This window comes from Aspergillus aculeatus (genome assembly GCF_001890905.1).
Source record: "Aspergillus aculeatus ATCC 16872 unplaced genomic scaffold ASPACscaffold_18, whole genome shotgun sequence".
Taxonomy (NCBI): domain Eukaryota; kingdom Fungi; phylum Ascomycota; class Eurotiomycetes; order Eurotiales; family Aspergillaceae; genus Aspergillus; species Aspergillus aculeatus.
Genome location: NW_017962993.1, coordinates 1,560 through 19,118, shown reverse-complemented (window position 1 = coordinate 19,118; position 17,559 = coordinate 1,560). Strand labels below are relative to the sequence as shown.

Genomic DNA, 17,559 nt, shown 5'->3' with positions numbered 1-17,559 from the left:
AGCTTTTACTGATAGGACTGGCTCGTCTGCTTGTGTTGCCTGAAAACTTCACTTGGTAAGTTGATGATGACATTTTGGCTTGGTGACCATCCACAATCTAGTAATGAGTGCAAATGGTGTGTGGATCGTTTCAAAGACGACGGTAAGTTTATTTGGAGTTTACCGTGTGGTATTATGCCGATAACGGTCTCTGGTCTGACTCGGGCTCCGACTCCTATCACTGCGACTGCTGTACTCATAACTGCTGTAGCTGGGACTGCGACGTCGACGACGACGAGGAGTGTCCACTCGTGGGTGTGGCATCCGTCCTTTTGGTGATGCCGAGGGAGTTCTTGAGGAATATGATCTGGAGCGGCGTGGTGATCGAGAGCGCGAAGGAGAGCGTGGCCGATAGATATCATGCCTGTCCATAGGCCGCGAACGCCGGGCCCTTCGTGGCGACGTTGACCTTTGCGGGAACGGCGAACGGCGGGAAGCACGACTGTCTAAGGGTGAAGGGCCATGGCCGTGGCTCTGACGGCCGAAGCTTCCTCTGTTGCCTTGACTTTGTGGCGGCGGCGAGCGCGAGAACGCTCGCCTGGGCAAGACAATGGACACACTTATGACAGCACCGTCTAGCTGCGATTCGTGCATGTGTGCGATGGCGGCCTCTGCATCAGCAGGGTCATGGTATAGGATGTAGGCAGTGCCTCTATTGGTCATGACTGCGACTGATTAGCATCCATGAGATTATGACCAGCGAGAGCTCGTTGAATTACAAGCTTTATTCATAGGCATATCGAGACTTTGTATCTCTCCGAACCCCCCGAAGATCTCATGTAGATGTGATTCGGTAACATTTTTGGTGAGTTTTTCTACAACAATCTTTGATGCAGTTAGCGCGAGAACGTGTAGCTAGCAAAGCTTGTTGTGTCCGTGATCAACAAACCTTGGAGCTTCGGGGCAAGGCGAGTGAGGGACTAGGCGACCGGCTGTAACCTTCCTTTCCATATGACCTTGAAGTCTGACTCCGACTTCGACTCCGAGAATGCGTTCGAGATTGAGACCTGCTTGTGAATCGAGCGCCACTGCGCCGGCCCGAGATGCGATCAACGGACGGACTTCGCGTCCCACTCTTGTACCTTGTCTCTGAACGGGGAGACTCAGATCGCCGCGATGATCTGGCGTCTCTATTGAGAGTAGAGTAGCGCGGCGAGCGATTCGAGAAGTATTCCCGAGGCCTGTCAGACATGCTGTGTTGTCAGGCCTAGATCTAAAAAGTTGAAGTCAGAAGGTTGGCTGGAAGTTGGGCGAGGTACTGGCAAGGAGGGTGGGTGGTGTGGAGCTTCCCGCCTCCAAATACAATAGCAGCCGGGCCATCCTTCTCGGTAATCAAACACCCGACCCGCAACTAGCATCTCACACCTATGACATGAGACAGGGGATTCGCGACTCGGGAATGTAAATACGCAGGATCTACTTCGCTTATGTCCTTCGGTTTTGAACCAGGCCTGTATTAGATACGTGCATTTTCAGCGTCTTACAATGAATCAGTATCAGAGACATCATATATATTTCTAAATATCGGCTGTAGCGTTACCCCACCGTTCGTACTCCTCCACAACAGCGGCTGTTATTTGCCTGCGAACCTGCTGGAGTGCATATTCGAAATGTTTCAATCGAATGTCCTGCTCCTGTCCGGTTTCCTCTTCCTCATCTAAAGCAGCATCACCGGCTGTCTCGCATATACTAACCATTTCCGCTCCGGAGTATCCTTCCATTTTCCCAGCTAGAGCTTCTATCTCTACTTCGGGATGGACCACAGACTTACTGAACCAGATACTCAGGATCTCCTTCCGGGCCTCGAAATCTGGAGGCCCTATATAAAGGATATTATCCAGACGGCCTGGTCGCATCAAGGCCGGATCAATGACCTCAGGCTTGTTGGTGGCGGCGACGACCAACACATTCCTCAGCTCTTCAATTCCGTCCATCTCGTTCAATAGTGTCGTAAGAACATTGACCCCGCCCTGAGATGAACTGCCACGCCTTGAGGCTATTGCATCAATCTCATCGAAGAAGACGATACTAGGCCTCGCGGACCGTGCCTTTCGGAAAATCTCCCGTAGTGCTCTTTCTGACTCTCCAACGTACATGCTCAGAATTTCAGCACCTTTGACTGCCAGAAAGTTCAATCCTGCTTCCGTAGCCAGTGCTTTCACGGTCAGCGTCTTGGAGCAACCCGGTGGCCCATATAGCAAAATTCCCTTTTTACTGTTTACATTCAATCTCTTCATTCGTTGTGGATGCTGTTCCGGGGAGTCAGCGATGTCAAGACATGATCAAAATACGAAAACCTACCTTCAGAGGCCTCTCCACTGCCTTCTGTAGGCGTCTTTTAATCTCATGCTGTCCACCAATGTCTGACCATCTCACTTTAGGGGTTTCCAAGAATACCTCCCGCATTGCAGTTGGTCGTGTCTCCTGTAGAGCAGAAAGAACATCATCATCCTCGATTTCGAGGGGTATATTTGCATCCAAAGCCATTCGGCCCGTATTTGAGCCATTATCAGTGGCAAAAATATAATTCTTCGTTGATTGGCGTTTGCGCGCCTTTCGACAGACCAATTGAAGCAATGCAAATAGATCAGCACCGACATAACCATGCGTTTTTTCCGCTATGAGATCTATTAGCGTGTCACTCAGCGTAGGGGACGGGTTTCCGCATATGGCATGTAAGATTTCACTTCGAGCCTGCGCTGTTGGCACTTGAAGCTCGATCTCAATCGCTAATCGATGGGGTGTCCTTAAAACATCATCAACATCGTTCGGGTGCCGAGTCGCGGCTACAACCAAAACTAGAGCGCCTTTCACCATGTCCAGACACTCGCACACAGCGGCCGTCAATGATTGGGTCTCCACGGTGGTTCTTCTCGGCGCTATATACTCCAGTTGATCGATGATTATAGCACTTGGTTGACAACGCATTGCCTCCTGAAAAGCATTGCGCAGCTTGGTTTCAGCGTCACCAGAGTTCCTACCAAAGGTAGAGGAGCCAATGTTGAAGGTTTTTCTCCACCCTGCCGCTTGGATTTGGCCCAATAGCGCTGTCTTGCCGGTTCCCTTAGGACCATAGAGCAATATACCTCGACTATGCTCGTAGAATGGGGGCATGGTCAGAGTACTGGCATCCGAGTTGAAATCAGCAAGACTCTCGTTGATACTATCGATCTGTGACTGCATCCCACCCAAGCCATCTGAATTCACTTTCAGATAGGACTCCCTACGACTCACTGGTGCCACGTCCTCACCAATGATGATTTTGCTAGTGTTTGTGAATTTGAGCAAGGTATGATCACCGTTTTGACTTTGGCCTGACATGCTGGCCACTTTGAAACTGCGTCGCTGGCCTCTAAGCTCGAGCTCGAAAACAAGACCTATGGCAATTGCATCACATCTCGCCAGAGGGAATTCAAGTGACCATGCCCAATGGTTTATGTCGCTGGGGGGTATGATGCCAAATTTAGTAATCTTGTCATCATCTGAGCAATCAACCAAGGAGACCGTCTGTGCTTCTTCGAGTGACCCATCAACTTTGCTGATAGTAACTTTTTCGCCAATCTTAAATCCGTAGCAATCCTGAAGAGTCCGAGAAGTCTGAACGACGGTATTCTGGATATTCTCAACTGCATTCCAGGCTATAGCATTTTTGGAACCTTCTCCAGAGATATAGAGGGCGCAAACATCACCAGCCCTAAGTTTAAGAGCGGCTAACGAGGAAGATGATAGGTATACGCGAAAGGCATCTCGATGATCGTTTCTGGTCTGTTTCGAGAGTGGTCGAACGGTGAAAGACCGAGTCTCAGACATGGTGTATAATGCGAAGCTTGGAAGTATCGGCCGGAAGAGATTGGCTTCGGGTGGAATAATCTCACTCTTCTAGAAGAAGGCAGATCACGAAGTAAAGGATGTTTCAATATCAATTGGATTAAGCCCAGCGCTTACTGAATCATTTTTCGATGGTCGCGCGGGATGCAATGGCCGAGGAACAGGGAGAGCGAACACTTCGAGTGCGTACCAAGGACTGACGAGGCTGAGTGTGCCTGCTATCAAGTGAAGAAGAGCTTTGTGGATAGGCGGGCGATTTGCAAGAGCTCGCTATATTTGAGCCATTTCTGTCAAGGAAAGAGCCAGAATATAGAGATAGTGAGATGGCGTAGACACTTTATGAGCTTAAATTTCTTTTTTCCCCTTAGGAGCGGGGGATATGCAGGCTGCCCCACTCGCACACACTTCTCTACCTCAGGCTATGTAGTAGTCGATCGCTAAGCTGGACAGAACCAATTGCATTTGTTCGTGTATCGCATTCACCCGTACCCTAGTCAGGGGAAGTGCCACAAGCAATGTTTCTCAGGTGTGTAATCTCTTGTAGAGGCCGTGGCTCTGGCACATACGGGCTTGTGAAACCTCCCCTCAGTACTAATGACTCTGAAACTCCAGGCACAGTACTTTGGCCGCAAATGAATGGCGAAGGAATCACAAAGATCCATTATCTGAATGCCAAGTGGGCTTGGGACTATCTGCAAGTTTCTACTTAGACGTTTGATTTGCTCGCATGTATTATGCCTATGAGTGATCACTTTCGAGCCGTCTTCTACACGTACCGTTTATGAACTGTTCTGTCTTGGGCCTCCTGCCGCGATCGACCAGGAGGCCATGTCTGAGATTAGATGGTATATCATTCTAGATAACATATGTACATCTTGACACCGATTGCGGACTTTTTCCGAGACTCTATATATCAAAGCACTATGACTGATATGAATACTACCAACAGGTGCCGAAATCCCGAATTACCGACCTGAGTACATATCATTACCGTTGATGAGGTATGAGTATGATACCGATAACATAGATTGTTGATGCCCGTATAGCCCTGAAAGCAGAACAATCAATAAATACACTGTTGCCATTCGAAGCACCATTCCCACTATGTCAGGAGCTCGTATATGCTTGGGATAGGAGATATGCCGCGAATCGCTGCCGAGGGTAAGATATCACCATACTATCTAACCAAAGAATGTATCCCTGGGAGTCGGCTACTTTGCTTCATGACAAATTTAGCGGGCCGACGCCAGGTTCGAGAGCAGTAGTGTAATAGAGCTAAAGTGACGCATTGTTAAACACACGAGGTTTCAAGCAGAAAGAGACAAATTGCAGCAATAACAGTGTTGTACCTTCACTTAGGCGTAAATCTTAGCACCAAGACTTTCATACGACCAGGCTATTTCCTTAGCTTCTACTGGAGTATGAGAGCTTTGGTATATTCCATCCATGACACGTGCTCGGCCACATGTGGGGCAAGGTGTAGGGCCACAGAGGAACAAGAGGGAGAGAACTTGAAGCATTCAGAGGGGGAGACTTTGAATTAGCAACACTTTCCGCTTGTGTTGCCGTTCAAGCCAGAACCTTGCTGGTCTATACTAACGCCCTGAGAGCTGACCTGCTCAGACTTTGATGAATCCATTCCTTTCTTGATATCTGAAGCAAGATCATAGAAAGCTTTTTCAATGTTGATGTTGTTCTTGGCCGAGACTTCTAGAAATGGAATACCCAGCTCATTAGCTAGCTGCTGGCCTTGCTCGGTCGATACTGCTCGCTTCTCCTCCCAATCACACTTGTTGCCAATGAGTATCTTGTGAACACCTTCACTCGCATGCTGCTCCACATTGGAAAACCATGTGCGGATATCTGATTCAATGATTTAGATCATTAGCATATCAATCATGCCAGTAATTCCAGAAGGAGTCCTTACTTTGGAATGACCGTTCATCAGTGACATCATAAACCAGGAGAATCCCCATTGCTCCTCTATAGTAAGCTGTTGTAATTGTTCTGAATCGCTCCTGCCCAGCCGTATCCCATATTTGAAGCTTCACGCGCTTGCCATCGAGTTCGATAGTGCGGATCTTAAAATCAATGCCGATAGTGGTAATGAACGACGGAGTGAATGAGTCCTCGCTGAATCGCAGCAGACAGCATGATTTACCGACACCCGAGTCACCAATCAACAACAGTTTGATCTGAGGATACATAAGATTAGAGAGATGATTCGCCAGAGAGGAAACTGCCACCTACCAAAAAATCGTAATTCCTTGTACCGGCCATTGTGGACTGGCCCTAACTACAGAGGTCCAGCAAGGTCAAGCTTCAGGAAAAAACCTCGGTGAGGAGTTTGTGCTCAGAATTGAGACTGGTCCGAAGCAGGTGTTGCTTTCTACTCCGTGATTCGCCGCTCAACCCTGCCTTCTCGGTTTCCCTTTCGCTGATGACTATTAGTACATCACTCCTCTGGGATTTCCTTGAGAGATGCAATTACCCTGGACTGGTCTGTGGGAGCTTCTCGCACACAGCGCTCAGATGTGACCTTTGTAAGGCCTGGTTTTACCCGAGTGATGGTAGTTTGGGAGGACTCCGATGATTCAATCGTTTGCCCGGGAGTACGGGGGCTCAGGGGCCGGGGCTGGGAGACAAAGAAAAGTGGGGTTAAAATCCTTGTGGGCTAACGTTACCTCCGATCTCTGAATCGACTGCGATCAGATCCTGAAGAAATGTGGGGTGAAGATTGTGCTTTCTTGATAATGTATGATATTGAACGATGCCGGTGATAAGATGGCGAGTTTGAGAATAAGCTAGGAATGCAACCGATAAGTTGCGTGTACAAAGAAGGCCCAAGGCGGAGTAGAACTCCGTAGATCCACTGGTAGTACCCAGACCAGTAACACCACAGTATCGCACCGCTTGCCCCCCATACACCCGCCATAATCATCTAATTCAAGAAGAATTCCGCGTATCAGCTTCAGTGTAGATCATTGAGAATTGATTCAGCGCAAAGCAACAAAATAACAATCCATATTGAAAGAATGGAGCTGTTGACTGTGCTATTTACTACCACAAGCAATGATATGTGCGTCGGTCGCTATTACTTGGCTATAATTGTCAGTGCCTCCTCTCCTTTCCGCTGCCTACCTCATCCATGACATGTATGGTTTTAGAAAGAGCATTCTCAGTTACTGTCTACCCATGGGGTCTGGCCGGTAACAGTCGGACTTTGGGAGTCTACTACATACCCCAACAATAACTGGTGTAGCAATTGCCATTCTCGATGCAAATAGGATGACTTGAGTACTAGGTACCTAACAGGTTAATCCAGTCGAGTCATCATTGGTTTCTATGGCTGTTTGCTGGTAAGACACGCTGAAGATAGTCTTACAACCACCGGGAATAAACCCAACCCATCCGTTCAACAACCTTAATTTGCTTTTGCGCGTTTCTTTTGCTGATGATGTCATTAATGTCTTCCTGGAATGCATGGATGTCAGCCCCTCGAAGCATGGCTTGTGCTTTCTGAAGTAAAATCTCGGTGTTGCATATTAGCAGACCGTAGTCTTTGAAGGCTAGGGTTCCGTTGGCCGTCACGGTCGATAAAGTGAGGTTACGGTGAACTTGTCTGGATTGGGCCTCGTTAGACTCGTCATCGACTTCGCCGAGATAGCGTACTAACCTCAGTGCGTGCCTTAATTCGTGCTGCCGCCGACCAAGGCGCAAGCCCTTCCTGCTGCCAAACATGCCAAAGATCCAATGCACGGAGGCATACGACACCAATAGACCAGGGGTCAATCCAACGAAGCTATGACCTGTTAACATCGCACCTACTTGTGAAAGTAGGGTATTACCTACCCAAACACCAGCTCCTGGCTCCTCAGCAAAGCATCAATGCCCCCAATAGCAACCTCGACATCCACCTTTGTCTTTTGTATCTGTATCAAAAGGGCTCGTACTAAGTCACCTCGAATAGTTCCAATAAATGGAGTTCGTAAATCCTTCTCATATGCCCTCAATACCGGTGTGAGATCACCTTCTCTGACTTTGTTCATGATTGTGTTCATTTCTGCGGATGCGAGAGACTCATCGCTGGGCTCGCGATGGTCTAGGACGAAATCTACCACCATTCTTTCCAAACTAGCCCGATCTGCTTCAAGACTGTTCTTGCTCATCAACGCGATTTCGCTCTTCTCATCGTGTCTTATTGTACCAACGAGTCGCTTCAGTGGGTCCACGACCCAGTTGTTCCAGAACTCGATTGTTGTGGATCCGATATCTGTGATCCACCCCAGGAGTTCATGGCGTCGGGCCTTGAATATCTCGAGAATTGTACTGGTTGACAAGGTCGCCAGTAGAAATGGGAGCCAGTAACGCACTATGAATGAAGGTCGCCCAAGCCCACTGGTACTTTTTTGCGTAAGCGCAAGGTACTGTGGAATCAATGTCTGGTTTATTTGGTCGAGTTTTTCAATAACATAGTAAGGTCCTTTAGAACACACGGTCCTGTCAGAATGCACGTGAAGCAACGAACCCTCTTTCTCGGCGGCCGCAGTAGTCTTGACTTCAAATTCATGAAGTGTGCCGCCAGAGGCCAGATGCTGCAGTACTAATCCCAACAAAGTCACACTGTCAATAATCTTACTGCACCATTCATCACTAACAGAGCTGTCACAATGGCTGCCTATGAGATCGTCATCAAGGTCAATCTGAAGGCATCGTTCCACCAGGAATCCCAGCGCACTGGCATTGACATCTTTGGCCACATGCAGCATTTTCCGTTTCTGGCGTACCTCCAACTTGGATGCAAGAAGTGGATGCAGTAATCCCTTCCGCACACTAGACATTGTCGTAGAGAATACACGCCGACGGGCGGAGTGGTAGAAATGATTCCATGCATTTGATGTAAGAATTGCTTGGTTCCATATTCCGGGGGGTGACCAGACAGAGGATTGATGTCCAAGATTGTGCCAGAGCCATACAGGGAATGTCTGCGCAGTATACAGTCCCATGTACCATTGAGATTCCAGAAGACTGTCCCAGTAAGTGAGCTCATCAGTGATGGCGAGGGTGTTCTCCGAAAGCGACTCCAAGACTAATCCAAATGTTTGAACGGCAGCCCTAGCGGCAACAATCCAAGATAGATCTGTTATGACTGGACTGGACGAATGAAGACCTGAGGACAGGCCACATACTACCCGAGTCTGGGGACACTCGGAGATCAACCGCGCAATCCGGCTAGCGCGCAAAGCCGGCTGTGAACGTGATGCTATTGAAAGCGAGTCGGAGATGCGCTCCAGTGTTTCTATGTCCTTAATCTGGTTAACATCGCTGGGGGTTTCCTGAAGCTCGACATTTGAGCTTCTTGTGATGCGCTGCTGTAATCTGTGAAGCTGTATATCGAGGTTATAGACTATGCTATTGTCAAATAAGCGAAGATCGAGAGCGCGACTGACGAAGAAGAGGTACTTACTTATTGACCACGAACATGGTGGGGATTTACTCGAGGCACCAAGGCTGAACGTAAGTCCAGCAAGCACTCGTTGCGAGGAGGAAATCCAGGGAACAAAAGTACCTAAGCGTCAGCCAATGGCGTCATATTTAGTAAGCGGGTTCTTCGGCTCGTCCTTGACTTTACTTATAACTAGTAGTTAGACCCGTAACAAGTCAACAACTTACGAGTGGTACAAACTGTAGTAGGGAACCCGCGATATGTAGTTACCAGATTACTGAACATGCATCCAGCAGAGACACTCAGAGGAAGAGGCTATTGCCATTGTTCAGAACGCGCTCCCTTTTCACTGATCAGGTAGCCTGGTACGCTAGATCTACGTACCTACATGAGTAACTCAGGCATCTTCTAAGTACGGGATGAAATGCAAATATGTTGTCGTGTTCATGGCAATTGTGGACCTCTTCCAGCCGATGGGTCACTCAACGCTTTGGCTCTCATCCCCCGCCGTATTTCAATTGCACATAGTAAGATAAACGGACTTACAACTCTACTTGGAGATGTAACCACCCATAGTAGGGCGTTTCATATGTAGAATAATTTGTAGACTGATTTGTGATTTACTCAAGGCGCTAGAGGAACGGAAGACGAAAACCCCGAGGCCAGGGCACCCGGGCACCCGGGCACCCACGATTTACAAGTTACTCTCTCTCCAAGGCTGTCGCTGCAAGGGGAATTGCAGCAGTACTGTAACTATCGCACACGGACCACGGCAGCACTAACGGTTTCTCTTCAATGAAAGGCGGTGATGATATATAAGGATAAAGAATGGTCAGCGTATGTTTGATACTGGCCCTTGGTGATTGGAGATCGAATTAAGCCATTCCCAACCGGGTGGAGCTAACATCGGCCCCAATCGGCTAGGCAGTGGTGCCAGCCCTCTCCAGGTCGCGGCCAGGGGGTAGCCGAAGAAATCTCGCCACCCCGGGAACAATAGTCCTGATGGCGCAGTACTTTACCCGGCTTTTCTGAAATACTGGCCCAGTACCTACCAACTACTTTTTCACAGTTCCTATCTCCCTCCCCCAGTGTTATCTAGAGGATCTGCTCTCACTTCTCGTTTCCTTCACTACTCTAAAAGCTCTTCATTCGTTCAAACCCTTACCCTCATTGCTTGCCTAATCTTTCGCTCGTCTGCCCCTGATTGAAGGACCCTGGGAAGGAGTAGCTGAAGGGAAGCTGACCACCTGCTTCAAAAATGTGAGCCTTCTCTGCACAATGTCACTCGATCATCGCTAAGATTTTATAGGAATACGACGTCGTTTTCAACCCCGGAATCCTACTGGGGCCAATTTGAAGAAATTTCCAAATATAACACACATCTCAATGTCGTTGAACGGCTCTGGACAGCATGGTACGCCTGGATGCAGAACGATGTTCTTGCGACTGGTATCATGTCATTTATGATGCATGAACTTGTCTATTTTGGACGCTCGCTGCCATGGATCTTCATAGACAGTATGGGCTTTTTCAAGGGTTATAAAATTCAAAGTGTATGCATAGTCACTGACAATCGGGGTTGGGTGTCAACTGACAGTCTCTTATAGAACAAAGTTCCGTCCTTGCGTGAACAATGGGACTGTGCCAAGTTCGTGCTATTAAGCCATTTCACCGTTGAGTTGCCTCAAATCTGGTAAGCTCAATCAGCATGCTGCTTAATTTAAGTTGATATAGCCGCTTACCGTTACTAGGCTTTTCCATCCCATGGCCCAATTCTTCGGCCTCTCAACTTCCGTCCCATTTCCTTCGATCTGGACCATGGCCTATCAGATCGCTATATTCTTCGTCCTCGAAGACACGTGGCACTACTTTTCTCATCGCGCTCTTCACTGGGGACCACTTTACAAAGGCATCCACAAAATTCACCACCAGTACTCAGCGCCCTTTGGTATGGCTGCGGAATACGCCTCGCCTATTGAAGTCATGATCCTAGGATTTGGCACGGTTGGCTGTCCCATTCTGTGGTGTGCGTTGACCGGGGACTTGCATATCTTCACCATGTACATCTGGATTGTCTTGCGCCTGTTCCAGGCAATAGATGCACACAGTGGCTATGAATTCCCTTGGAGTCTCCACCATTTCCTCCCCTTCTGGGCTGGGGCCGATCACCATGATCTGCATCATGAGAAGTTCGTTGGCAATTATTCCAGCAGCTTCAGGTGGTGGGACTATATGTTGGATACCGAGTATTCTCCAGAGGCGATCAAGCGCAGAAGACAAACGAAACTTTCTGGGGATATGAAGAAGGGCCAATGATGCGATCGCTACTTGCGCTCATGTGCAACAAATACATCCGAAGCTCCTTGGGCACTGCAACTCAAGCAACTGTCAAATTATGATAGCAGATTCTGTCATCATGCGAAGTCTGCAATACCCTGAGGGCCTCGATTTCATTTTAACTAATACCGTTGGGAGGAAACTCTTATAGACTTATCTTTTAATTATGCTTCTGAATGATAATTTTTGTAATTGCATTGAGTAGTCGACATGTTGGACGCATAGCTTCGTGACTAGAATAAGCTGTTCCAGGATGATTTAGTCCGTTCCATGTCGCTCGTGCGATGTAACTATCAAGGTTTTACAATGCCCCCTTGTACGTCCGCAGTTAATCTGCGTGCCAGAAGTGGATGGTATGAATATGCACTTTTAAGACTCAATATTACGATCCAAAAATTGGTATCTTCCTACAGCAACTGTAACCAACGTTATGTTCCATCTAGGGCACTTGAAATGGAATTGCTGGTGCATTGAATCCGGTCTAGACCCGAGAGAAGAAGTAAAGATAGGCAGACTTCTTCAGCTCCTGTACATCGTCCACCCGGACAACCTTCTCATCATTAAACATGATCCAAGAAGGCCCCTTCTCGCCTGGTAAAGTTTTGCGCACGACTGCAACATAGTGTCTTCTTCAAGGTTAGCATTGATCGAATCTCTCCAGGACCCACTTACCCAGCATGTACAGAGGAGCCTTTGTGGCACACTATCGAATGAAGACGGTAGAGAGCTGGAGTAGTATCGAAACCGACAGCACGGTTACTAGGACTTTCAGTCGCTTGAGGAACGGTTCCCACTTCTATCATGTCTTCGGGATGACTGAACACCCAATCAATTGCTCTGTTGACATCATTCCCGACTGCAGCCAAGGCGATCCTGGCCCGATCAGCATCAATACCCATTTCAGACAACTGCAGCACTTTAGCTGCATCGTGTGGTGTCTCATTCAACGGCTGAGCGGGGCCTTTCTGAACTATGGGTTCATCAATATCGGGGTCTTCCATATGCGCAAACAACCAATTCATGGCAGCTTCGGCATCCGAGTTGCCTGTCATATAGAGCGCCTTTTCACTTCTGGTCCGGGGGAATCCCATGCCGAGCAACTGACTGAGGGCAATTTCGTCAGGAATGAGAGTTGGCGTAGGCGCCTCGAAATCCGGGAGAAGCTCTTCGCCTTCACTAGGAAAGGGGGCGAGATATTTACTGAAGTCTATCGGCCCTTCATCCACTTCGACAGGAATGTCGAGCTTCGTTGGTACCCAATTAACAAGTTCAAACCGTCGAGCGTTGATGACCAACTCCTGCGGTAATGTCTTGAAGAATGAGCGCTTGGAGAAACCATCCTCACTGTGGCAGGAAGGACAGCGCAGTTCCACTCTTTCTTCACTCGTAAATGTATCAAGACATTCTAGGATGGTCACACTTTCGAATTTGGCGGTATCCTTGCTTTGCAGAGAGTTTGTACGGTGAGCGGGGACAGACAAGGAAACATTATCCTGTTGATCCACTTTGTATCGCAGCTTTCTGCAAGATAGGCATTGGAGACGTTGCTCTACAGAGAAGGCAAACGACTCTACTGGATTCAAGGATCCTCTTGGATGCTTAGACAAGTTGACAAGTTTGAAAATATGAAGCAGGAATTCGAAAGCATCCTGCTGTCTCATTGTGGAGAACTCTTCGTGACCACGACCAACAAGGTGTTTAAACATGGCTGGTGCTAAGCCATTCTGATGCGGAACTTCAGCTGTTTCAGGCGAGGCGCATACATCGGTTGCAGGTTTGGAGTAACGACCAGAGAGGATTCCGTCTGCCAGTTTGCGCATCTGGGTCTCCAGGTCTTCGGCCGGCTTCTGTGTCAATGGGGGCTCTTCACTGGGATGATAGTACCTGTCTTCAAACTGTGGCAAATTGAAGAGGCATTGTATCACACTTGACAAGTAACAACTGTTGCCTAGGTTTTTGAGACCAGTGAGACCAGGACCAAATACCGGTCTAAGCTCGTGGCCGTCCTCTGTAGTCATTGAGAATTCCCATCTTAGGTTGTGCTCAACCTGCATTTCCATCAAGCTCTTCTCCGTTTTCTCTCTATCCGCTAGATTGATACCCCAGTGTCCGAGGTGCTGGGCAAGATCAGGATCAATCCTCTCTTCATTGCACTTATAACAGAAGATATCAGCGGATCCCTCGGCTGTTATTGAACCAAGCTTCACTGCAACAGCGTGCGAGGTCATTTCAAAGTGCGCAAGTCCATGAGAATTGCCGCCCACGCCACCGAATTGGCTTCGACCACAGCCAAGGTTACCACATTCTAGACATAGCCAAAGGTTTTCCTTGAGATTGCACATCGAACATTGCGCAAGTTCTGCAATTATGACCGTCAGATTCATGTAAACAATAATTGGTCAAAACTCAGATATACCTTGCGATTCAAGTTGTCGCGAGCTGTTTTGTTCCACGCAAAGAGTATGTTCACAAGGGATGAACTCTTGCTCCCATGCTTTGACTTCTTCCCTACTGGAGAAAGTCATTGCCGTCAGAACCCCGTCAATAACAGATGGTAGATTGCCACTCGATTGATCAATATTATCCTGGCAGCAATGGTAACAGAGAACACGAGTGCTTGTGTCATATCGGTCCTCATCCGTTTCAGCAGAAATTGCAAGTTTGGAAACTTTCTGAGGTGGCTCATCTCTCTACCATAACCTGTTAGTTACCGATTAAAGCCGTGTATGATGCTGACAGGCAACCTACTTGAACCTTCTTGCGCGTCCGCTTGATGTTGAGGGCTAGTGGATGCCCAGATCTTTTGAAGTGCAGAAGAGCATGATTTCTATCATGGGCACACCCGCCATTGAAACAGGAGAGGCAAACGTTTATTCCAGAACTTTGATCCTACTAACGTCAACTTGCAGCACAGTAAGTATTGCGAGAAAAACGCATACTACGGAGTCAAAACATTGCGTACAATCCTCCCGATATACAACTTGTGAAGTTGATGGAGGTTTTATTTCTAGGCCATGTTAGAAAACTCGAGGTGTGGCACTTGATTTTGAATGGAGGGTACTGTGTGTCTTTGAGTTATTGGTTCTGCTTACCCTCGGATTGAACATGGAAACAAGCAGCCATTATGATCAAAACCCGAAAGTATATGCGAAAAGGTTGTTATTTCCCTTGTGCTGACCGAGCGGATGAGTATAAGGTGGTGTAGAAAGACTTCTCAGATGGGAGTAGTCAATAATTAAAGGTGGTTAGGATCCTTTTGTGGCCTCTCGATAAGAATAAGGATGGTGGAAGCAGTTACACAGACTGACTGACGTGGGGTAACTAAGTCATTAGCTCACTAACTACTCACTCAGTATGTGGTGCCATGAGAAGTTGAGAATGTAAATGAAGCGGGTCTGATTATTTAATCCCAGCTCTGCCGGTATCATTCAAGTTCAGAAATACCATTTGGTGGACGGTTCCAAAACTTGGCCTATGGAGGAAGCGGCAGAGGGAATTCAAAGCGGTCAGCCACCGCCCCGCTGTTCTTATTCTGAAGGGACTGACGTACTTGTTGCTTTCGCCGCCCCACCCTTACACCAGAGGAGGGTCGGCACTAGGGATACTGTAAATACTGTATAGGATTTCTGTAGGGGCCCGGCTGACCCTCGCAATCTTGGCGATTATACGCAAAGAGATAGAGTATTAAAGGTTTTAAATACTAGTTATATAATAGCTAAGGAAACAGCCGCGATGATGGCTGTTGACACCGGCTGTAATTCTAATGCTACAAGAACTAAGCCTTATGCAGTAGGCGGTAGATGTTGTATATACTTAATACTGTGCAAAGCACAGACAAATATATACCAGTACTAGTATATACTTCAATATTTCTAATATAAAAATTGGAAAAACCCCTTTTTAAAGATTTCCTATTATCACGATGCAGACCTAAGACATCCAGTTTACCCAGTTTGCTCAGTTTATCCAGTTAATTAAAATAATCCTGTTAATCCTATTAATCCTAAACATCCCAATTATTTTACTATTTTTAACTATTTTATATATAATATAATTTTATTTAATCTTTTATTTATTTCTAATTCTGTTTGTAAGTTTTTAAACTATATTTTCTTTATAAATCTAAGAATAGCCTAATTAAATAACTAGTTGAAAATCTAAAAAAAATTATTATTGTAATTGGTGATTGTAAAGATTAATATGATTAATATTATTAATTATAATTCTTATTTCCTATAACAAAAAAAGAGAAATTAATTATATTGAAGTTCTGCTACCAGGGGGGTAAGAAAGACAGTTATATAAATAAACAGCAGAATCTTATTATAAATAAATAAATATAATATACACCGGACTTTGAAACAGACGTTTTTATTATTATTTATATATATAAAAAATAGACGTGTATACAGAATATAAAAAACATAAACTAATAAAAAGTAAAAGATAAAATATATAAAATATAAAAATAGTTATATAAATAAAAACAGATAGATTGGAAATGTAAAAATAAAAAAATATTAAAAATAAATGATATATTAAAATAAGATCTTGTTTAAATACTTTAATTTATAATTACAAATAAACCTAAAAGTATTTATATTAGATAAAGAAATCTATATATTATTCTTTAAACTATATTTTTTAAAAAATCAAATATTATAAAATAAAAAAATAATATCAACCGCGGAAGACATTATATTCTTTTATAATAAATTTAACTCTCAACTTTACAAAAATCTTTAAGAATTCAAAATTTCTATTTTAAATTTTAAATAGCTTTATTGATATACAGCTAAACAAATCAGAATCGTCGATATTATATATAATTTAAATTAAATAATAAAAATAATAGAATATATATTTAAATTTTAAAAAATATCAAATAGTATATATAGTATCCGATGTATACAGTAATAGAAAACAGTTTAATTGTGACGGCCATTCAGATCAACTTGATTGTTGACCGTGGAAGGTCGACCAAGGCGAAATTCTGATGGATCATGGATGCTTGTTCATTCTTCCTATCTATGCTATGTACGATACATCAAAGGTCGCCCGAGGCGGCGGGAGGCAAGCGGTCAATGGTGGCAGAACAGGGTTGCGGCAAACATTGATTCTATTAATTTGGTGCTATTTTAACAAAACCTTAAGTATAGAAAGAAGAGGAGAAAGAGAAAGACAGTTATATATCTTTATAATATTATCTTATTTATATAAAAGATAAATAAAATAAATAAATCAAACTAATTAAACTAATTTAAATATAAAACTTTATTTAATTTATTTTTATATTATTTTTCAGATTAGCTTTAGTGTCATGGATAATCTGCAGAAACATAGCAGATCAGAGGTAGTTCACTTCTGTATTCTCTGTATAAAGATCTTAATATTAATAACTTTTAATTTCTTAATATTTAATCTTTAAAGTTCTATTAGATTTTTAAAATAGTAAGAATTAGTTTTAAAATTAATAAGACTGCTACTATTCTATATTTAACTAACTTCTTTTTTTATAATTTTAATTTTTTTAAATTATTTATAAAATATAGTATATTACTGTAATTCTTATATTTAAACAACAGTTTAGAATTAAAAACTCTTTTTATTATTAATAAATTTTTATTTTTATTATTAGATTCTTCGATAGAAGATCTTACTGCAGTTAGAAATATTATTAAATAATAATAAAATTATTAATACTTATAAAAATAAGTTATTAAATTATAATAAAAAATTTAATATAATAATATTAAATTAATACCGAATCAGTAATAAAAAACTTTTTCTTTTTTAAATAAATTTTAAATAAATCTAAAATAAATATTAAAATTAAAAATATCCCGTAATTCGAACTTTTTTTAATATATAAAAATATTAGAAATATTTTTATAATTTAAATTATAATT

At 44.5% G+C, this 17,559-nt stretch overlaps 5 protein-coding genes across 5 annotated transcripts; 1 reads left to right on the top strand and 4 right to left on the bottom strand.

Annotated features, from left to right (window-relative positions):
* Positions 1-1,497: 1,497 nt before the first annotated feature.
* Positions 1,498-4,199, bottom strand: ASPACDRAFT_1875303 (putative AAA family ATPase). The gene is made up of 2 exons (XM_020198052.1): positions 2,341-4,199; positions 1,498-2,288 (listed from the first exon to the last, which is right to left on the bottom strand). Exons 1-2 carry the CDS (start codon positions 3,847-3,849, stop codon positions 1,557-1,559), a joined length of 2,241 nt encoding a protein of 746 aa, XP_020052160.1. The 5' UTR covers positions 3,850-4,199; the 3' UTR covers positions 1,498-1,556.
* Positions 4,200-5,407: 1,208 nt separating this feature from the next.
* On the bottom strand, positions 5,408-6,147 carry srgA (Rab family GTPase srgA; the record flags this gene model as incomplete). The annotated part of the gene is made up of 3 exons (XM_020201910.1): positions 5,408-5,730; positions 5,795-6,062; positions 6,118-6,147. 3 exons carry the CDS (start codon positions 6,145-6,147, stop codon positions 5,408-5,410), a joined length of 621 nt encoding a protein of 206 aa, XP_020052159.1.
* A 625-nt stretch (positions 6,148-6,772) lies between these two features.
* ASPACDRAFT_1883108 (uncharacterized protein) lies at positions 6,773-9,436 on the bottom strand. The gene is made up of 4 exons (XM_020198315.1): positions 9,335-9,436; positions 7,720-9,279; positions 7,544-7,669; positions 6,773-7,489 (listed from the first exon to the last, which is right to left on the bottom strand). The coding sequence occupies exons 1-4, from the start codon at positions 9,349-9,351 to the stop codon at positions 7,249-7,251; spliced, it is 1,944 nt and encodes a 647-aa protein (XP_020052158.1). The 5' UTR covers positions 9,352-9,436; the 3' UTR covers positions 6,773-7,248.
* Positions 9,437-10,177: 741 nt separating this feature from the next.
* ASPACDRAFT_125964 (sterol desaturase family protein) lies at positions 10,178-11,630 on the top strand (the record flags this gene model as incomplete). Its single annotated transcript, XM_020196872.1, has 4 exons — positions 10,178-10,573; positions 10,623-10,866; positions 10,921-11,006; positions 11,065-11,630. Coding segments are annotated over exons 1-4 (897 nt in total). The 5' UTR covers positions 10,178-10,571.
* Positions 11,631-11,976: 346 nt separating this feature from the next.
* Positions 11,977-14,948, bottom strand: ASPACDRAFT_81571 (ubiquitin-specific protease UBP14). The gene is made up of 6 exons (XM_020205904.1): positions 14,743-14,948; positions 14,590-14,657; positions 14,399-14,539; positions 14,067-14,340; positions 12,323-14,009; positions 11,977-12,276 (listed from the first exon to the last, which is right to left on the bottom strand). Exons 1-6 carry the CDS (start codon positions 14,771-14,773, stop codon positions 12,132-12,134), a joined length of 2,346 nt encoding a protein of 781 aa, XP_020052156.1. The 5' UTR covers positions 14,774-14,948; the 3' UTR covers positions 11,977-12,131.
* Between the last annotated feature and the right edge of the window lie 2,611 nt (positions 14,949-17,559).

Bases quoted from the DNA above. Each gene is read 5' to 3' on its own strand.
- ASPACDRAFT_1875303 (XM_020198052.1), bottom strand. From the start codon at position 3,849: ATGTCTGAGACTCGGTCTTTCACCGTTCGACCACTCTCGAAACAGACC. The intron at 2,289-2,340 runs GTAGGTTTTCGT...TCCCCGGAACAG, and splicing joins CAGTGGAGAGGCCTCTGAAG to CATCCACAACGAATGAAGAG.
- ASPACDRAFT_1883108 (XM_020198315.1), bottom strand. The intron at 7,670-7,719 runs GTAGGTAATACC...AACAGGTCATAG, and splicing joins AGCCAGGAGCTGGTGTTTGG to CTTCGTTGGATTGACCCCTG. The intron at 7,490-7,543 runs GTTAGTACGCTA...GGCCCAATCCAG, and splicing joins GAATTAAGGCACGCACTGAG to ACAAGTTCACCGTAACCTCA.
- ASPACDRAFT_81571 (XM_020205904.1), bottom strand. From the start codon at position 14,773: ATGGCTGCTTGTTTCCATGTTCAATCCGAGG. The intron at 14,540-14,589 runs GTATGCGTTTTT...TGACGTTAGTAG, and splicing joins CGCAATGTTTTGACTCCGTA to GATCAAAGTTCTGGAATAAA. The intron at 12,277-12,322 runs GTAAGTGGGTCC...ACCTTGAAGAAG, and splicing joins GGCTCCTCTGTACATGCTGG to ACACTATGTTGCAGTCGTGC.